The sequence below is a fragment of the Etheostoma cragini genome, chromosome 10, assembly GCF_013103735.1.
Source record: "Etheostoma cragini isolate CJK2018 chromosome 10, CSU_Ecrag_1.0, whole genome shotgun sequence".
In the NCBI taxonomy this organism is placed as follows: domain Eukaryota; kingdom Metazoa; phylum Chordata; class Actinopteri; order Perciformes; family Percidae; genus Etheostoma; species Etheostoma cragini.
The window spans coordinates 11,429,993-11,445,366 of NC_048416.1; the positions used below are offsets into that span (position 1 = coordinate 11,429,993).

General features: G+C 40.1%; 1 protein-coding gene across 2 annotated transcripts in view; it reads right to left on the minus strand.

Annotated features, from left to right (window-relative positions):
- The window catches only part of ctnna1 (catenin (cadherin-associated protein), alpha 1), an 83,784-nt gene that overhangs the window by 18,688 nt on the left and 49,722 nt on the right, over positions 1 to 15,374 (minus strand). For both annotated transcript variants that reach the window (XM_034883245.1, XM_034883246.1), the window contains exons 13-15: positions 13,176 to 13,327; positions 9,358 to 9,468; positions 6,809 to 6,990 (exon numbers count right to left, since the gene is read on the minus strand). In XM_034883245.1, coding sequence (XP_034739136.1) covers positions 6,809 to 6,990; positions 9,358 to 9,468; positions 13,176 to 13,327 — 445 coding nt within the window. The remainder of the gene's footprint in view (positions 1 to 6,808; positions 6,991 to 9,357; positions 9,469 to 13,175; positions 13,328 to 15,374) is intronic.

Consider the following 15,374-nt stretch of genomic DNA (forward strand, 5'->3'; position numbering starts at 1 on the left):
ACCTTTCACTCTACTTGTTGCTATTTGATCGAGTCATCAAAAATGTAATTATTTGGTCAAATTAATTTGGCCATATCATTTATTCGGCCAAATGCCACAAGTCCTTTTTTTGCTATTTTCGGCCAAACAATTTTGGTGGTCGAACATTTGGCACCTTCCATCTGATCATGCATCTTCCTATGCGATCTACCTGTACGTATAAAAATAATACCATTTATTAGCGTAATATAGTAGCGTTGTTCAAATTAGTCACGTTGTCATTCCAGATATTATCGCACACACACACACACACACAGGAATCTTTTCTTTTGCCCAACAAAGTGTCATTAGTTTTGCTTTCATTTTTATTTTTTACACATGAAAGGATGACGATTGTGTGCCTACAAACCTTATTGTGATTTTAGGAGCATATAAATGAATATTGGGGTGTATTGAGTTTCTATGTTCCCTTTAATGTTGAAATGCGCTATACAGGCATCTTGCAAATGAGCTTATTCGGCTGCGGAGGACAGGGCGCAGGAGTGTACTATAGATGAATCAGCGCTTCTCCTGGCGAATGAAGGTGGTATATATATGCGGAAAATTTATTTAGGAAAAACAGAGGCAGAAGAAAACATAGCAATAACAATGACCGAATACTTTATTTATTTTATTACAACAGTCAATGGCGTGGCCTATCTTTGGCCATTGTCCTAATGTTAAACATCCTAATCCTAATGTTACACATCGATTATTTACCATTCTAGAGCCAAACAACGCCCGTCCCAACACAGGACGGGTCTAGCCCTGACCTGACCCACTGTAAAGCTTGTCAGCCATTCGCGTTTTTTTCTGCCCTCACAAGGGACTCTGGGACACAGTTGGCAAGAGGCACAAATTGGATTCAAAGCTGCTCTCTCCAGGCTAAAAAATGAGCCGTCCAACCCAGAACAGATGGAATTTTGTGTTGTGTTCCCTGGCTTCCTCTTTCCTCCCCTCCCACCTCCAACCCTTCCCCTCTCTTGCTCTCCCTCGGCTGCTATGCTGTAAAGCAAGTCAGGGTCCTAGTGGAAGAGGAAACACGTCAGAGCACAGACTGGAAGCTCTCCAGGGACAAGTCAATCCCTGGAAACAGAGCTTGAGGCATTGTGATGGGTTCTGAAAAACAAAAACTTTCATAGGGATGTGTTTGTCACTGTTGCTAGGATAATGCTGTAGTTTGCCTCAATAAAAAAAAAACAGCATATAATAATGCATTATAACAGCAACCATTGATTTCTCACTGATTTATCTTAGAAGAATCCCTTGCCTTAGCCCTGAAAAATAAAAAAAGCTTCTTCTTCAGCTCTGAGCTCCGTTACTTGGCTTAAGTGGCCAAGTTACAATAGGGAAAAGCACAAAGAGGCCACAGGGATACACAAGCGAACTCCTGACAGGAGGACACCCTTGTTAGATTTTCGTAGTGGATTTGTACATTGAGAAGATACTGGGGATTCCAGGTCAGGGGACAGCTGCAAGCCTCCAGATGGGTGTAAGCCACATCGGACTGAGTACTCTACAGCACAGAATGCTAAAAGACAGGTGGCTTCCAGATATTATGTTGCATGTTTGTCAAGCCACACATGCCTTATTCATGAGTGCTGCCATACAGCCATAAGCGATGCAGGATTTAGCAAGAATCTCTCGCACTCTCCGCAGATTTCTCAGGAGAGAGGTCGAGAACAATTACCTCACACAGCATTAACCTTGACAGGGCTTTGTGCCAGCTCAAGGTTAAGGGGGCAATAATTTGGGCCCCACTGAATTAGCTGGCGACTGACCTTCCATGTGCTATTGCCGCATGCAAGAGTCAAGGCATTACGTGAAGATATGTATTCACATCCCAACAAACATCCATGTGTGTCTGACACTCAGACTGGCATATACAGACTGCAATCCAAAGTCTGAGTGCCAAATAAGAAAAGTCACAATACTAAGTTGTGGTATTAGCCCATATATCCGCCAACTCTCCGAGTAACTGCACTATTAACACAGGCACAAAAGCCATTCCCACAACTTTCTTTTATAAACTATTTCAAATGGCAACAGCCAAGCATAGAGAATATTTAAGAATCTGGCCATACGGGTCATCACTAGGGTCAAAGACATTAACGCTTCACCCAAAATGCTCTGAATTTAAAACTTGGCAACCCATTATAAATATTACTAAACAATATTGTTTTTAATGTATTTAAAACCTGAGCTAAAAGTTACGCTTCCCTTAGAATTCTATATATTGATAAACCTATAATGCAGAACTATTTCATATGAATGAATGTCCGTTACATTTAGGGCCAATGCCAAATTAGGTTGATACAAAGCTAATAACGCCTATCAGCTCCACAAAACTCTACGAAATGGTGCCATCAGGCAACTTTCGCACGCAGAAGCTTGAGTTTTACGTCGCCACTGAGATAGAACAACGGCAACAGTCAGCTTAGGAGAGGACAAAAAAACGACAAGACAGTCCACCATTTCCTCCTTGAGCTACTAGCAACTGAGGGGGGAGGGTGGTGCACGACCACCAACAGGTGCATTTTCAATAAACATTTGGAAAACCTTAGTTAAAAATATGGAACGCCATTCAAAGTTTAAAACATCCATTCTTCCAGACGATTGTTATTAAATCCTAGATGAAATATGCAGGAGATTAGCTAGGATATTTTATGGTTTAAAATTCGGTTAATGCCTATAAAAATGCCTCATCAGGCATCCAAAAGAATTGCTCTCCCTGTATTGATCAAAGTAAAGCTACTTACTGTGAATTAGTCCACAGATTACCATTCTCTTAAGTCTAACTGGCTAATGAATGTGCTCTGATTTAGTGTCCACGATTTTTGCTTCATGGGTAAGCAGCTACATTTTAGCAAAAACAAAACCTGATGTTCAGTAACAATACCTTTTCGATTAGTGCAAATGGCCAAAATCTTACCAAACACTCACATGATGCAGTCAGCACATACCAGTTTGTTACCAACAGCTCAGTACTCAAAAAAGCACTCAGAATCAATGTTGTATTCTCAAAAATGTTTGGACAAATTTTTCTTTTCGAAAAAAATCTTTTTTCTGATAGGCTTGCTTAGTTGTTTTTGATCCAACAAAACAAATTTTAAACAATTGGAATCGTGCAAAATGAATACATTTATTTGAAGGAATACATAGCTAGTGTTCTTATGCCTGTAAATGTGTACATGTAGAATATGTTTTCCAGTAAATGCAGTATTAAAAAAATAGTTCCAAGGAGGCGTTTTCCTTATTGGAAAATCTTTTTCAGTTGAATTCATTGGGTCTGCTTTATATTGTAAAATAGAGCTTTATATACAACACAAGGCTGTAAAATAGCAGCCTTGTGTTGATAAAAAGATGTCTCTGCAATCAATAACTTCTAAAAATGTATACACAGCTGACGCTATCTAATAAAAAAAAAACACGGATGGCACTCTTAGATGGAAGCTGCATCATTTGCATTACATTTACATGTGCAGCAATTAATTTTTCTTGGTCCTCTGAAAAAATAAGCAGTAAATTAAAAAATGGCAGGGTTCTGTGTGACCTCACATCAATGGCTGTGGTAGTATTTGAAACTCTGATATAACTTTCCAGTATTGTACTTCTTTGGCTCAGGATATGGGATCTTTGACTTATTCGGAAAATGAAGATAGTGAGGAAGCATTTCATCGTCATGACGTATGTGACTCACAGTTGACTAACCCGAAACACAAAATGTCCTCGGAGTAATTAACTTGAAAATGTAAAGAGGTACAGTCATACAAATACAGTCAGCTAGTCAAAATGATTCCTCACATCCTGCAGACAGGCACACACAGGCACACACAGACACACACACACACACACACACACACACACACAGACACACACACACACACACACACACCTTAAAAAGTCTTAATTTTAGCACACCAAGCTACACATTCCAGTCATATAAACACATGCATGCACACTATCATGACCACAGTTATAGAACTAGTATATCCAAAAATAAGAAATGGGACATCCTAATGATGTCTGTTCTGTGCTGTGTTTTAAGAGTTTTACAAACAGTACTTGGCAAAAAAAAAACTTTAAAATAAAATTTTACAATATTAGAAAGCATTACATGAATGTTTTTATTTTGGTGGTGCTATCCTTTAATTTCCACCACTAATGTTATAATGTGATTTTGGTCAAATTCAAATAGTGAGATAAATAATGAGATTTGCCAAACAGCTTTTTTGAAGAAATTAATATTTCTAAAATGTGAAACAAGCAAATATATTTTTATATGTATTTTCAGCAAATACCCCGCTTGTAACCACACATTTCAGACACACTTACTGATTTGTATTAGAGGCATATTATGAAGCCATTTTTACCGCAAAGATGATTTATACTTTTCCAGGACAAATTATGATTCCTAAGATGTTGTTTTTGTTTCAACCATTTCTCCACCATCTTTATTATCTCAACAAACCACTGACAAGGGTGAATATGGCCACACCATAGCAGCTCTGCTGAGTGTGACTGTCCATGTAAGATTTACAGTACACACCCAGATTTATTTGTATACCAGAGAGAGGGAGATTTGATGTAGTACTTATGGCTGTGCATATTAAGATTAGGGGAGAGAGAAAAAAATAATCAAGAAGAAAATCCTACCTACAGTGCTGCTTACTGAAAATGAAGAGCGTTGATGCATGAAAAGTAGTGTTAAACTGGGTGCCTAGTATTGTGCAGATATGGGCAAATGCTGGGAAACAAATGTAGGCTTATTGGGTGATTGTATTTGGCTTAACTTAAAACTTGCATTCTGTCTCTGAGGCATTTTGCTTGAATTGCACATCTATTGGAATATTAATGTGAGGACTGTGAGGTGACATATGAATATTGGCGCTGCAGACTAGAAACTTAAAAATGTATTCAAAGCATTCATTCAAATATTTTCTGAGGTCAGGTATGGATATTAGGCCATAAATCCGCCAACTCTCAGAGTAACTGCACTATTAACACAGGCACAAAAGCCATTCCCACAACTTTCTTTTATAAACTATTTCAAATGACAACAGCCGAGCATAGAGAATATGAAAGAATCTGGCCATACGGATCATCACTAGGGTCAAAGGGTCCATTAACGCTTCACCCAAAATGCTCTGTATTTAAAAATTAGCAACCCATTATAAATATTACTAAACAATATTGTCTTTAATTTATACAAAACTTGAGCTAAAAACTACGCTTCCCTTAGAATTATATATATTTATATACATTTAAACCTATAATGCAGAACTATTTCACATTAATGAGTGTCCGTTACATTCGGGCCAATGCCAAATTAGGTTGATACAAAGCTAATAACGCCTACCAGCTCCACAAAACTCTACGAAATGGTGCCATCAGGCAACTTTCGCACGCAGAAGCTTGAGTTTTACGTCGCCACTGAGATAGAGCAACGGCAACAGTCAGCTTAGGAGAGGACAAAAAAACGACAAGACAGTCCACCATTTCCTCCTTGACACACACACACACACACACACACACACACACACACACACACACACACACACACACACACACACACACACACACACACACACACACACACACACACACACACACACACACACACACACACACACACACACACACACACACACACACACACACACACACACACACACACACACACACACACACACACACACACACAACCTTAAAAAGTCTTAATTTTAGCACACCAAGCTACACATTCCAGTCATGCATACTATCATGACCACAGTTATAGAGCTGGTACATCCAAAAATAGGAAATGGGACATCCTAATGATGTCTGTTCTGTGCTGTGTTTTAAGAGTTTTACAAACAGTACTTGGAAAATCAAACTTTAAAATAAAATTTACAATATTAGAAAGCATTACATGAATGTTTTATTTTGGTGGTGCTATACTTTAATTTCCACCACTAATGTTATGTGATTTTGGAAGAATTCAAATAGTAGTCAAGTAGGTGGTTACACTGTTGAGATTTGCCAAACAGCTTTTTTTAAGAAATTAATATTTCTGAAATGGGAAAAAAGTTTTCAGCAAATACCCTGCGTGTAACCACACATTACAGAAACACTTAATGATTTTTATTAGAGGCATATTATGAAGCCATTTTTACCGCAAAGATGATTTATACTTTTCCAGGACACATTATGATTCCTAAGATGTTTTTGTTTCAACCATTTCTCCACCATCTTTATTATCTCAACAAACCACTGACAAGGGTGAATATGGCCACACCATAGCAGCTCTGCTGAGTGAGACTGTCCATGTAAGATTTACAGTACACACCCAGCTTTATTTGTGTACCAGAGAGAGGGAGATTTGATGCAGTACTTATGGTTGTGCATATTAAGATTAGGGAAGGGAGAAAAATAATCAAGAAGAAAATCCTACCTACAGTGCTGCTTATTGAAAATGAAGGGTGCATAGTATTGTGCAGATATGGGCAAATGCTGGGAAACAAATGTAGGCTTATTGGGTGATTGTATTTGGCTTAACTTAAAACTTGCATTCTGTCTCAGGCATTTTGCTTGAATTGCACATCTACTGGAATATTGATGTATGGACTGCAAAGTGACATGAATATTGGCGCTGCAGACTAGAAACTTCAAAGTGTGCAGCCATACAGCAAAGCATTCATTCAGATATCGTCTGAGGCCAGAGAAATATGTACAATTACAAAATGGGCCATCATTTTCTGGGGAAGAAAAATGGCTTTCAGTTTGAGCCAAGCAGTCAGTCCAAACTCACCTGGTGAAGTCTGTCATCTCCATCATGATCATGCACATCTGCTTAGCCAACACAATGATGTCATTGCCGCTGTCATCCCACTTGGATACCTCAGCATCCAGCTTGCTCTTCTCTTCCTGAAAGCTAGCCACCTGTTCAGCAATCTTTGCCTTCTGCTCCTGGGGCAACTGGGCCATGATAGCCTGAAGGAAGAATTGTGGAACGCGCAGAGGGTTAGCATACAAGACCTCAACATACTGTTACGGAGGCCATTTCTGTCTCCAGGGCATTTTGTTTTACATCATCTCCTATGGTTTCCATGGAAGCACAAGTTTTCTTGCCAGGCAAGATCATGGTGGTGTTTGACGTTAAAACAGAGGACCACTGTGGTACTGTGATACACTAAACTACTGTGTTCCTTGGTGATTTTTTTTTTACACTTGCTTAAATGTTTGCTATAGTCACTGGCCACTTTATGAGGTACATCAATACAACGCAATCTAGTACAACAGCTCTGCCGCAAATTCTTCCTTTACAAAGCTTAAAATGTTCAGCTGATGTTAAAGCCTTCCAAGAAGTGTTTTATGTTATGTTTAATTGTTTTAGTCATCAAAATGCATTATAGGCATGTTGGCGTAAAGTCTCAAGAACAAAAAATGGCTACATTTATTGCTATGCCTTTTCTGTAAATAAATGTCTCTAAGATGGACATTTTGCTGATTCGCCAGGTGAACTGCAGACATTTTTTTTTTAATCCCCACTACAAAAGCTGGGTTCAAAACAGGGTTCACAGCCATTAAGAAATAGTATGTGACAAATTCTAGGAAATTTATTGAACTCTATGCCTCTGGTCACTGAAGAAGATCAATATAAGGGCATGTGTTTGGCACCATATCTCTCCATCCTCTTGGGCTTGACCGGTAAAAGGCAGTTACCAAACAGGCAATCAGACATTCAATGAATGAGCTTGTGAGGCCAGAGTGGGCAGACACTTAAGAGCAGGAAATTGAATATCATCGCGAGAGCGTTCATTCTATTACTGGTAAATAGGACTCTCTATAGAATCCCCTAACCTACAATAAAGCAGTTTGGGGCAGTGCGGAGATGAAAAGCCCCTTCCTAACAAAATAGCCAGATAATCTGTGAAAAAAATAAACAGCATGGAAATGTAATGATGGATCACTCTGCCATTAGGGATTTTCTGGATTAATTAACACTTGTCTTTTCACCTCCTTTGTGAAGGGAGCAAACACAAATTTTTAAATCTCTCTCTATTTTTAAGACTGGAGGATGTAATACGCAAAATATTAATTAACAGTGTAACATCCACTTTGGGTCATAAGGGCTGAAGCCTGTTACAGCCTAAATTAGACTGAAGGAAGGAATAAGTCACAGAGATAAATTCTTCCTGTCCTAAAAAACGGCATGTTCACCATGTTCACTGCAAACTTGCGGTCATTTCTTCCTTATTTACAGCCCCCTCTCTTGGCTTCAAGGAACTCACCGTTGTCTGTTATGGCCGCTAAACAGGCTAGAAGTTGTTAACAGTCGTGGTCCTCTTGCCTGCTCCTACGGTAACGTTAGCTAGAAGTTAGCATGGCGCCGTTAGCCATGGAGTTGGTTTACGGAGTGGTAGATGGGCTATGCAAAAAAAACCGGAACGTTCTATGAAATGACGCTTTATAAAAATAAAAATAAAAAAATTCATAAATAAATCGCTCAATCACGCGAATTTGATCTGGGAAGTCAAAATCGTGATCGTGATTAAAATTTGATTAATTGTGCAGCCCTATCTTATATGTTATCATAGGGCTGCACATGAATATTTTTCAAATATTTTACTAAAAAAAGTTCACGTTTCAAGTTAAAGTTCATGGAATCTTAAATCCTTATATCCCTTTTTACCCTGATATTGAAATTGGCATTGAGAATCGTGTTATTTACTGGTTTTGGCCCTGACTACTGAATTTCTGGTATTTTGACACATCTAAAAGAAATAAAGGCTGAAGTACACTTGAAGTCTTCTAAAATCTTGAACTTACTTAACGTCTTTGAATTTTGGGTAACAACTATTTTAAACAACAAATGAAACCCAACAAGAGTTCAATGAGGAAAAACTTTGGTCACATTAGTTATGGTGGCGTCATGCTAACTGTGCATAACCCATTAACTGTCTTTCAAAGAATAACAGCAGCTCTGACATTAACATGAGCGTGTAATACAAAAACAAAAGATAAACAAACTTGTTACAAATTTAAAGAATGTGTAATATTATTTTTACCACTACAGCCTTGTGAGTGAGATTTTAAATTGCTCTTCTAATTATACAGTATTCTGAATTAAATTGTACAGTGCCAATATGTATGATCAATATGTACCCATCTTCAAGTATGCCACTGTTCTTTGGGGCACTAGTGAAAGCAATCTCCTATATGGAAAATATGTTTTTATTATTTTTTTAATTATGTAAATGTGTGTTTTACCTTCCCACATATCTCTTATCAGGTATCATTGATGCCATTTGACAAGATCCAACCAGGAATGTCTGTAAATACTACAAGACATCTTACCCGTGCACTCTGGCCGGCAATAAGCTGGTCATCCTCTGTCTGCACACTGGTCCTGCTGCGAACATCAAAGTCTTCAGTCTCAAAGTCGGAGTCGTCCAACTCCTCTGGAGTCTGTGATGGATCAAAAGAGAGGGAGAAATGGGTTAAGGCAGAGAAAAGGAAAGGGGGTAAAAGAAACAAGGGGGGAAAAGGTCAGAAAAAGAAGTTTGTTCTTAGTGGAGAACATAAAATAATATTGGCATACTACAGCCTTTTGAGCACAATCAAATAATCAAACTACTTACTATCTATGAGAACTGTCTAGACGCTGCCAGCCAGGGCAGGATCGGATAAATGTCTTCTTCCCCATAGTTTGGTACAAGAAACGCTACAATCTAAATAAATTTGTAAATCAAGTGTAATGTGCTGCCTGTGCATTTTGAGAGGGAAAATGAAGGTACAAGCTGGTATGAAACATATTGGGAGCAAAATACTTCAGAGTCCCATCTGTCGCTGCTATCTGTACAAAGGCGAGTGAGGCATGAGTTGTGTTCTCGATGAGTGCAGCTACTTCATCTCTGAGCCTTCACCTCTTCCCTAGCTTTGAATGCAAAACGAGGTACAAGCAAGTATTTTTCCATAAATGAATAATATTATCTCAACAGGTCATGCTTAAGGCAAAATACAATACTGATTGACAGGAAAATTGGTAGTTGGTAGTAATACGAGCACAGGGAAGATGATGTGGAAAGATAAAAGGTGCATCATGACGCCTCTGCCACTACTTGTGTTTATCCAGCTGTCTCACTGCCTCCCTTCTGTAATGGATTTGGAGCCCTCACATCTAAAAATAGCTGAAGGTCTACCAACCTTACACTGCTTCATGAAATGTAGAGATGCTCTTGTTCTTAAGGGAATAGGGGTATGGTTTTAGATACAAAGCTTTAGTGACTCATAGGCATCTCTTTCAACCCAGACAATGCTGCTCAGTGGGGCAGAGATATCACCTGCTGTGGCCTGTGCAACAGATAACTTGTAAATGTGGGCGGTTCAGAAATTATAGCTCATGCTTTGCACCCATTACAACACTACTATAGAGCAATGAGAACAATAGCCTGCAATTTAATTAAAAAGGGTTTTGTCAAGGTAGTACTATTGGCACAGTAAATGACATTTTAATACCCTTTGTCATGCTGTGGAAAAAATGTGTTAATCAATACTTCATTTTGTAATGTCCAGAGTGTACACTGTCTAAAAGCTGCAATATTCAGTTCCACCTGTATTACCTCTGTAAAGCCGTATTAACACACGGTATCTGAAGTGGGAGAGTACAGAGAAGACAGGGAGAGAGCCAACATTATAGTTTTGTGACAACACTAGGAAGTAGGATTTAGTTGTATCTAGTATTTTTGTCTGCTGATGTAGATGTGGACAGGGAAGTCCAACAGTAAAATCACCCTTTGCAATTATTTTTGTGGCATTATTCTTATAGCCCCTGTGAGTAAAGTGTTTAGGGACAGAGCCAGCTAAATCACCTTGGGCTGTGACGCACTGCACAAATCATAAGGTAATAACGACAGCTGCCCCATGTATCTCACTGTCAGCAGATCCCTGACTTTGAGACAGTTCGATGTCTGGGAGGCATATTCTATGATGTGGCTGTAGGTGGAGAGAGGGCTCTGGCCAACTGTCAAATATCCAAGGGACATCCAACAAAGGCTGCCTGTGCACCACTTACAGAGGTTAAAGACTTGTCTATCTTAAAAGCCCCAACCTCACACTTGTCTGTTCTGATTTAGGAGTGGGCCACTGTGCCATGCAAGCATGTGAGGGTTTATAGAAAGATGGCTGGAGAGCAAATGTGTGTCTGGTGTGTGTGTGTTTGTGTTTGTGTGTGACTCAGTGCACTTCAGAGAAGTTGTCTCATAGTGCTCAACTCAGCTGATTTTAAACATTTCATATTTATTTGGACTCCAATCAGAACATGCCTAGTGTCAAATATGTTCGTATGGAGTTGGGTTGGGAACTGGAGGGTTGCTGGTTCAAGTCCCAAGACGGACAAAAGTATGGTCGGTGAACTGGTAGCTGAGGAGGTGCCAGTTCACCTCCTGGGCACTGCCAAAGTGGTCTTGAGCAAGGCCCTGAACCCTCAACTGCTCGGGGCACCTTTCCATGTGCAGCCACCTCACTCTGGCATCTCACCCTTAGTGCATGTATAGGTACTGGGCAAATGTGTGTAATAAAGGGCTGCGTGTAATTCGTATAATAATAACAACAAGTGAGTGAAAACATTGTAATTTCCTTACTGAATTATTAAAGTATAAATTATTATTATAAGACAGTTCAGTCAAGCAAAGGGTTCTTCTAGATAGAAATTATTGTTTTGATACACATGTCTGATCTCATTACAAACACCAATTAGGAGTACGCTTAAGTAGACTGCTGTGCACATGCTTCTGGAAATTCCGTCACTACCCAGCCAAGTAGCAGAAGCATTTTCTGCTGAATAAAAGCCAGAAAACAATTCATGATTACCTCACACACCTGATCAAGAAATCCTGTCAAACCCATGGGGAACTGCATCATTTTTTAGTTTAGAGTTGATTCTCATCCCTATCTCCTGCCCACAGTTAAGAATGGCAGAATTAATCTGAGGGATTAATTATAGGTACATTTTTACACACACACGCACGCACGCACGCACGCACGCAGTGCTGCAAGTGTACAGCCTGCCCCACAGGCCCAATGTTAACAGCATAATCAATTTGGATAACAAGAGAGAAGATGGGAAGAGAATGTAGTTCTGTGGCTTGCAGTCCAACTTAAGAATGCTAATTAAAACCTCCATCTTAAATCAATTGCTTATTATAATGCGAATACTGCATAATGGTCCCCCTCTCATTTGGTTCTCGTCTGTCTGAGCAGCTTTATTCATAGTCCAGGCACAGTTCTGGAGCACCATTGTCAACACAAAATGTGCTGTCAAGACTAATGATTACAATTCAAAAGATTAAAGTGTTGAAAATAATAGAAGATGGCATAATACAACCATCCAGCACATTGTATTTTAACATAGTAAATACATAATTAGGTACCGTGACACATGAGATGCCGTTTAAATAAATCCACTTTCTTAATAAAATACAAAATCTAATTTGGCAGTGTTGAGTAGTCAAACTAGTTATACTATAAAGCCTTAAGATCTATCCATTTATTTTTTATAACTGGAGTGGGTTTTGTTGTTTGCTCATTGGCAGTCAATTAGGTACCCAACTACCATCTGTCTCAGTTATAGTTCTACTCAAGCAAAGACCATTAACCCACAGACAACTAAGGCTGTTGTTGCACTAGATTGCAAGCCTGGTCAATTAGGTCTGCTCTTGCATGAGACAAGTTCATCACTGGCTTCTAGGACTGCACGCATATAAAGTTTCTCACATACCATTAAAAGTAGCATCTGGTGCACAGACCAATGGCCATATTTGTAGAATTTCATTACACTACAATAACCAAGGTCTCTCACAATGTTGTGGGTTAGATGGTTTCTGTTGTAATGTTTTAAATCAAACCACATCAAATTAATGCAAGATTACAGTTTCTTAATGTGGCAAATGGAACCGTTCTAAACTTGTGAAAACATCCTGAAGTGGAACAGCACTTATTTATTCCTGACAGTTTACACTATGTATATGCTTTAGTGAGGAAACATCACTTGCTCTGTCCAGATTTAATACATAACAGGAAAGACAACAACAGTTTTTTGTTTTAAGCTTATGGCAGGGGGAATAACTATTTTGCAGTAGAATTAAAAATGTAATTAAAAAAACAGTCTGACTTACTCTGATCATGAGGACAGCCTTGCGAATGTCGCGAATGCCATCATATACAAGACGGGATGCGTCAATGAACTCATTCTCATCCACAGGTAGTGAGGGGTTGGCACTCAAGGCCTCCACTGCAGACTCTACTTGTTCTGTGAACCGTGGCATGACTGAAAGAGGTGAGGTAACGGGTGGGAGGAAGAAGGGGAAGAGAAAAACAATATTGATGAAGATTCACTCAAAAAACAAACAAAGAAGTTAGGTACATAGGGCACACCATTAAAGAACAGAAATGTGTACCTTGAGTGAGGAATGGCATGTGCTATACCACAAGAATGTAAAAAAGAAAGAAAAAAAACACCTCCATCACGTTTGTCAAAGCATTAGCACTAAGATGAGAGTTTACTAAAGCTGTGTGCCTTGCAACAACTTCCTTACTATTCCATGTTTATCGCATTCCTTCTGAGATTGCATGTTTTCAAAGGCTACTTGACATAAACCATCAACACAATCAGTCTGATGAAGTTAGGTTTGAGATTATTATTAATAATCAATTTTTAGATGCACTGTGATTCTCTTTTATTTTTTTTAAAGTTACCGACTTGTTCTGGTTGGCACGTAGACAAGATGGCAGGCTGACTGAACACTCTCCCCAAAACACTGATTATTTCCCCAGATACAAGTGCTTTAACACAGTAATATAATTAGTATACTATGGAAGGGGACAAAACCAGCAAAGCTAAAAGTAAGATGACAAGAAGATCTGGAAAATATGATAAAATGGCCGTGGAGAGCAATGACGACGTTAATCCTAGCTCACGTAGAATGGAGTCTGGCCTGGAGATATCTGAGGATGACTGGAGAACTGTTTCGGTGGGTCAAGCTAAGACCGCAAACTCCAGAGCCTGGCGAGAATTTGGTTGGAAGAACATACGATTTTGTTATCCATATCCATCTTCATCTGCTTATCCGGTATTGAGTCGCGGGGGCAGCAGCTCCAAACTTCCCTTTCCCGAGACACATCAACCAGCTCCAACTGGGGGACACCTCCCTAATGAAGCGCCCAGGAGGCATCCTTACCAGATGCCCGAATCACCCTCATCTGGCTCCTTTTGACACGAAGGAGCAGTGGCTCTACTCCGAGCTCCTCTCGGATGACTGGGCTTCTCACTCTATCTCTAAGGGAGACTCCAGCCACCCTGCTGAGGAAACCCATTTTGGCCGCTTGTACCCTGGATCCAGTTCTTTTGGACATGACCCAACCTTCATGACCATAGGTGAGGGTAGAAACAAACACTGACCAGTAGATCGAGAGCTTTGTCTTCAGGCTCAGCTCCCTTTTTGTCACAACTCCTTGCGAGAGTAAAGATCTGATGGTTTTCTAGAAGCACACTGGTGCCGACCAAAAGTCCTTCTCCATGCTTTCTCCGAACTTCTCCAAAACCTGCTTCTTTGCCTCTGTCACGGCAGAGGCTGCAGCCCATTAGGCCCGTCGGTACATGGAACTGCCTCCGGAGTTTTCCGGGTTAACATATCCCGGAAAGACTCCTTCAGTCGGATGGCTTCCCCGACCACCGGGTTACTGCCCCTTGAGGCATTTAAGACCCAAAGACCACAGCTCCCCGCCGCAGCTTCAGCAATTGAAACTTTGAACATTGTCCACTCAGGTTCAATGCCCCCAGCCTCCACAGGGATGCACGAAAAGTTCCACCGGACGTGTGAGTTGAAAGTCCGTCAGACAGGGGCCTCCTCCAGACTTTCCCAATTTACCAGCAATACCTGTTTGGGCTTACCAGGTCTGTCCAGAGTCTTCCCCTACCCTCTAACCCAACTCAGCACCAGATGGTGATCAGTTGAAAGTTCCGCCCCTCTATTCACCAGAGTGCCAAAAACATACTGCCTCAGATCAGATGAAACAATTATAAAATCAATCATTGACCTTTGGCCTAGGGTGCTCTGGTACAACGTACACTTATGAGCATCCCCATGTTTGAACATGGTGTTTGTTATAGACAACCCATGACTAGCACAGAGGTCCAACAACAGACAACCCCTCTGGTTTAAATCAGGGAGGCCATTCCTCCCAATCACGTCTCTCCAAGTAGCTCCATCATTGCCCACGTGTGCGTTGAAGTCCCCCAGCAGAACTATGGAGTCCCCTACTGGAGCCCCACACAGGACTACATTCGAGGTTTCCAAGAAGGCCGAATACTCAAT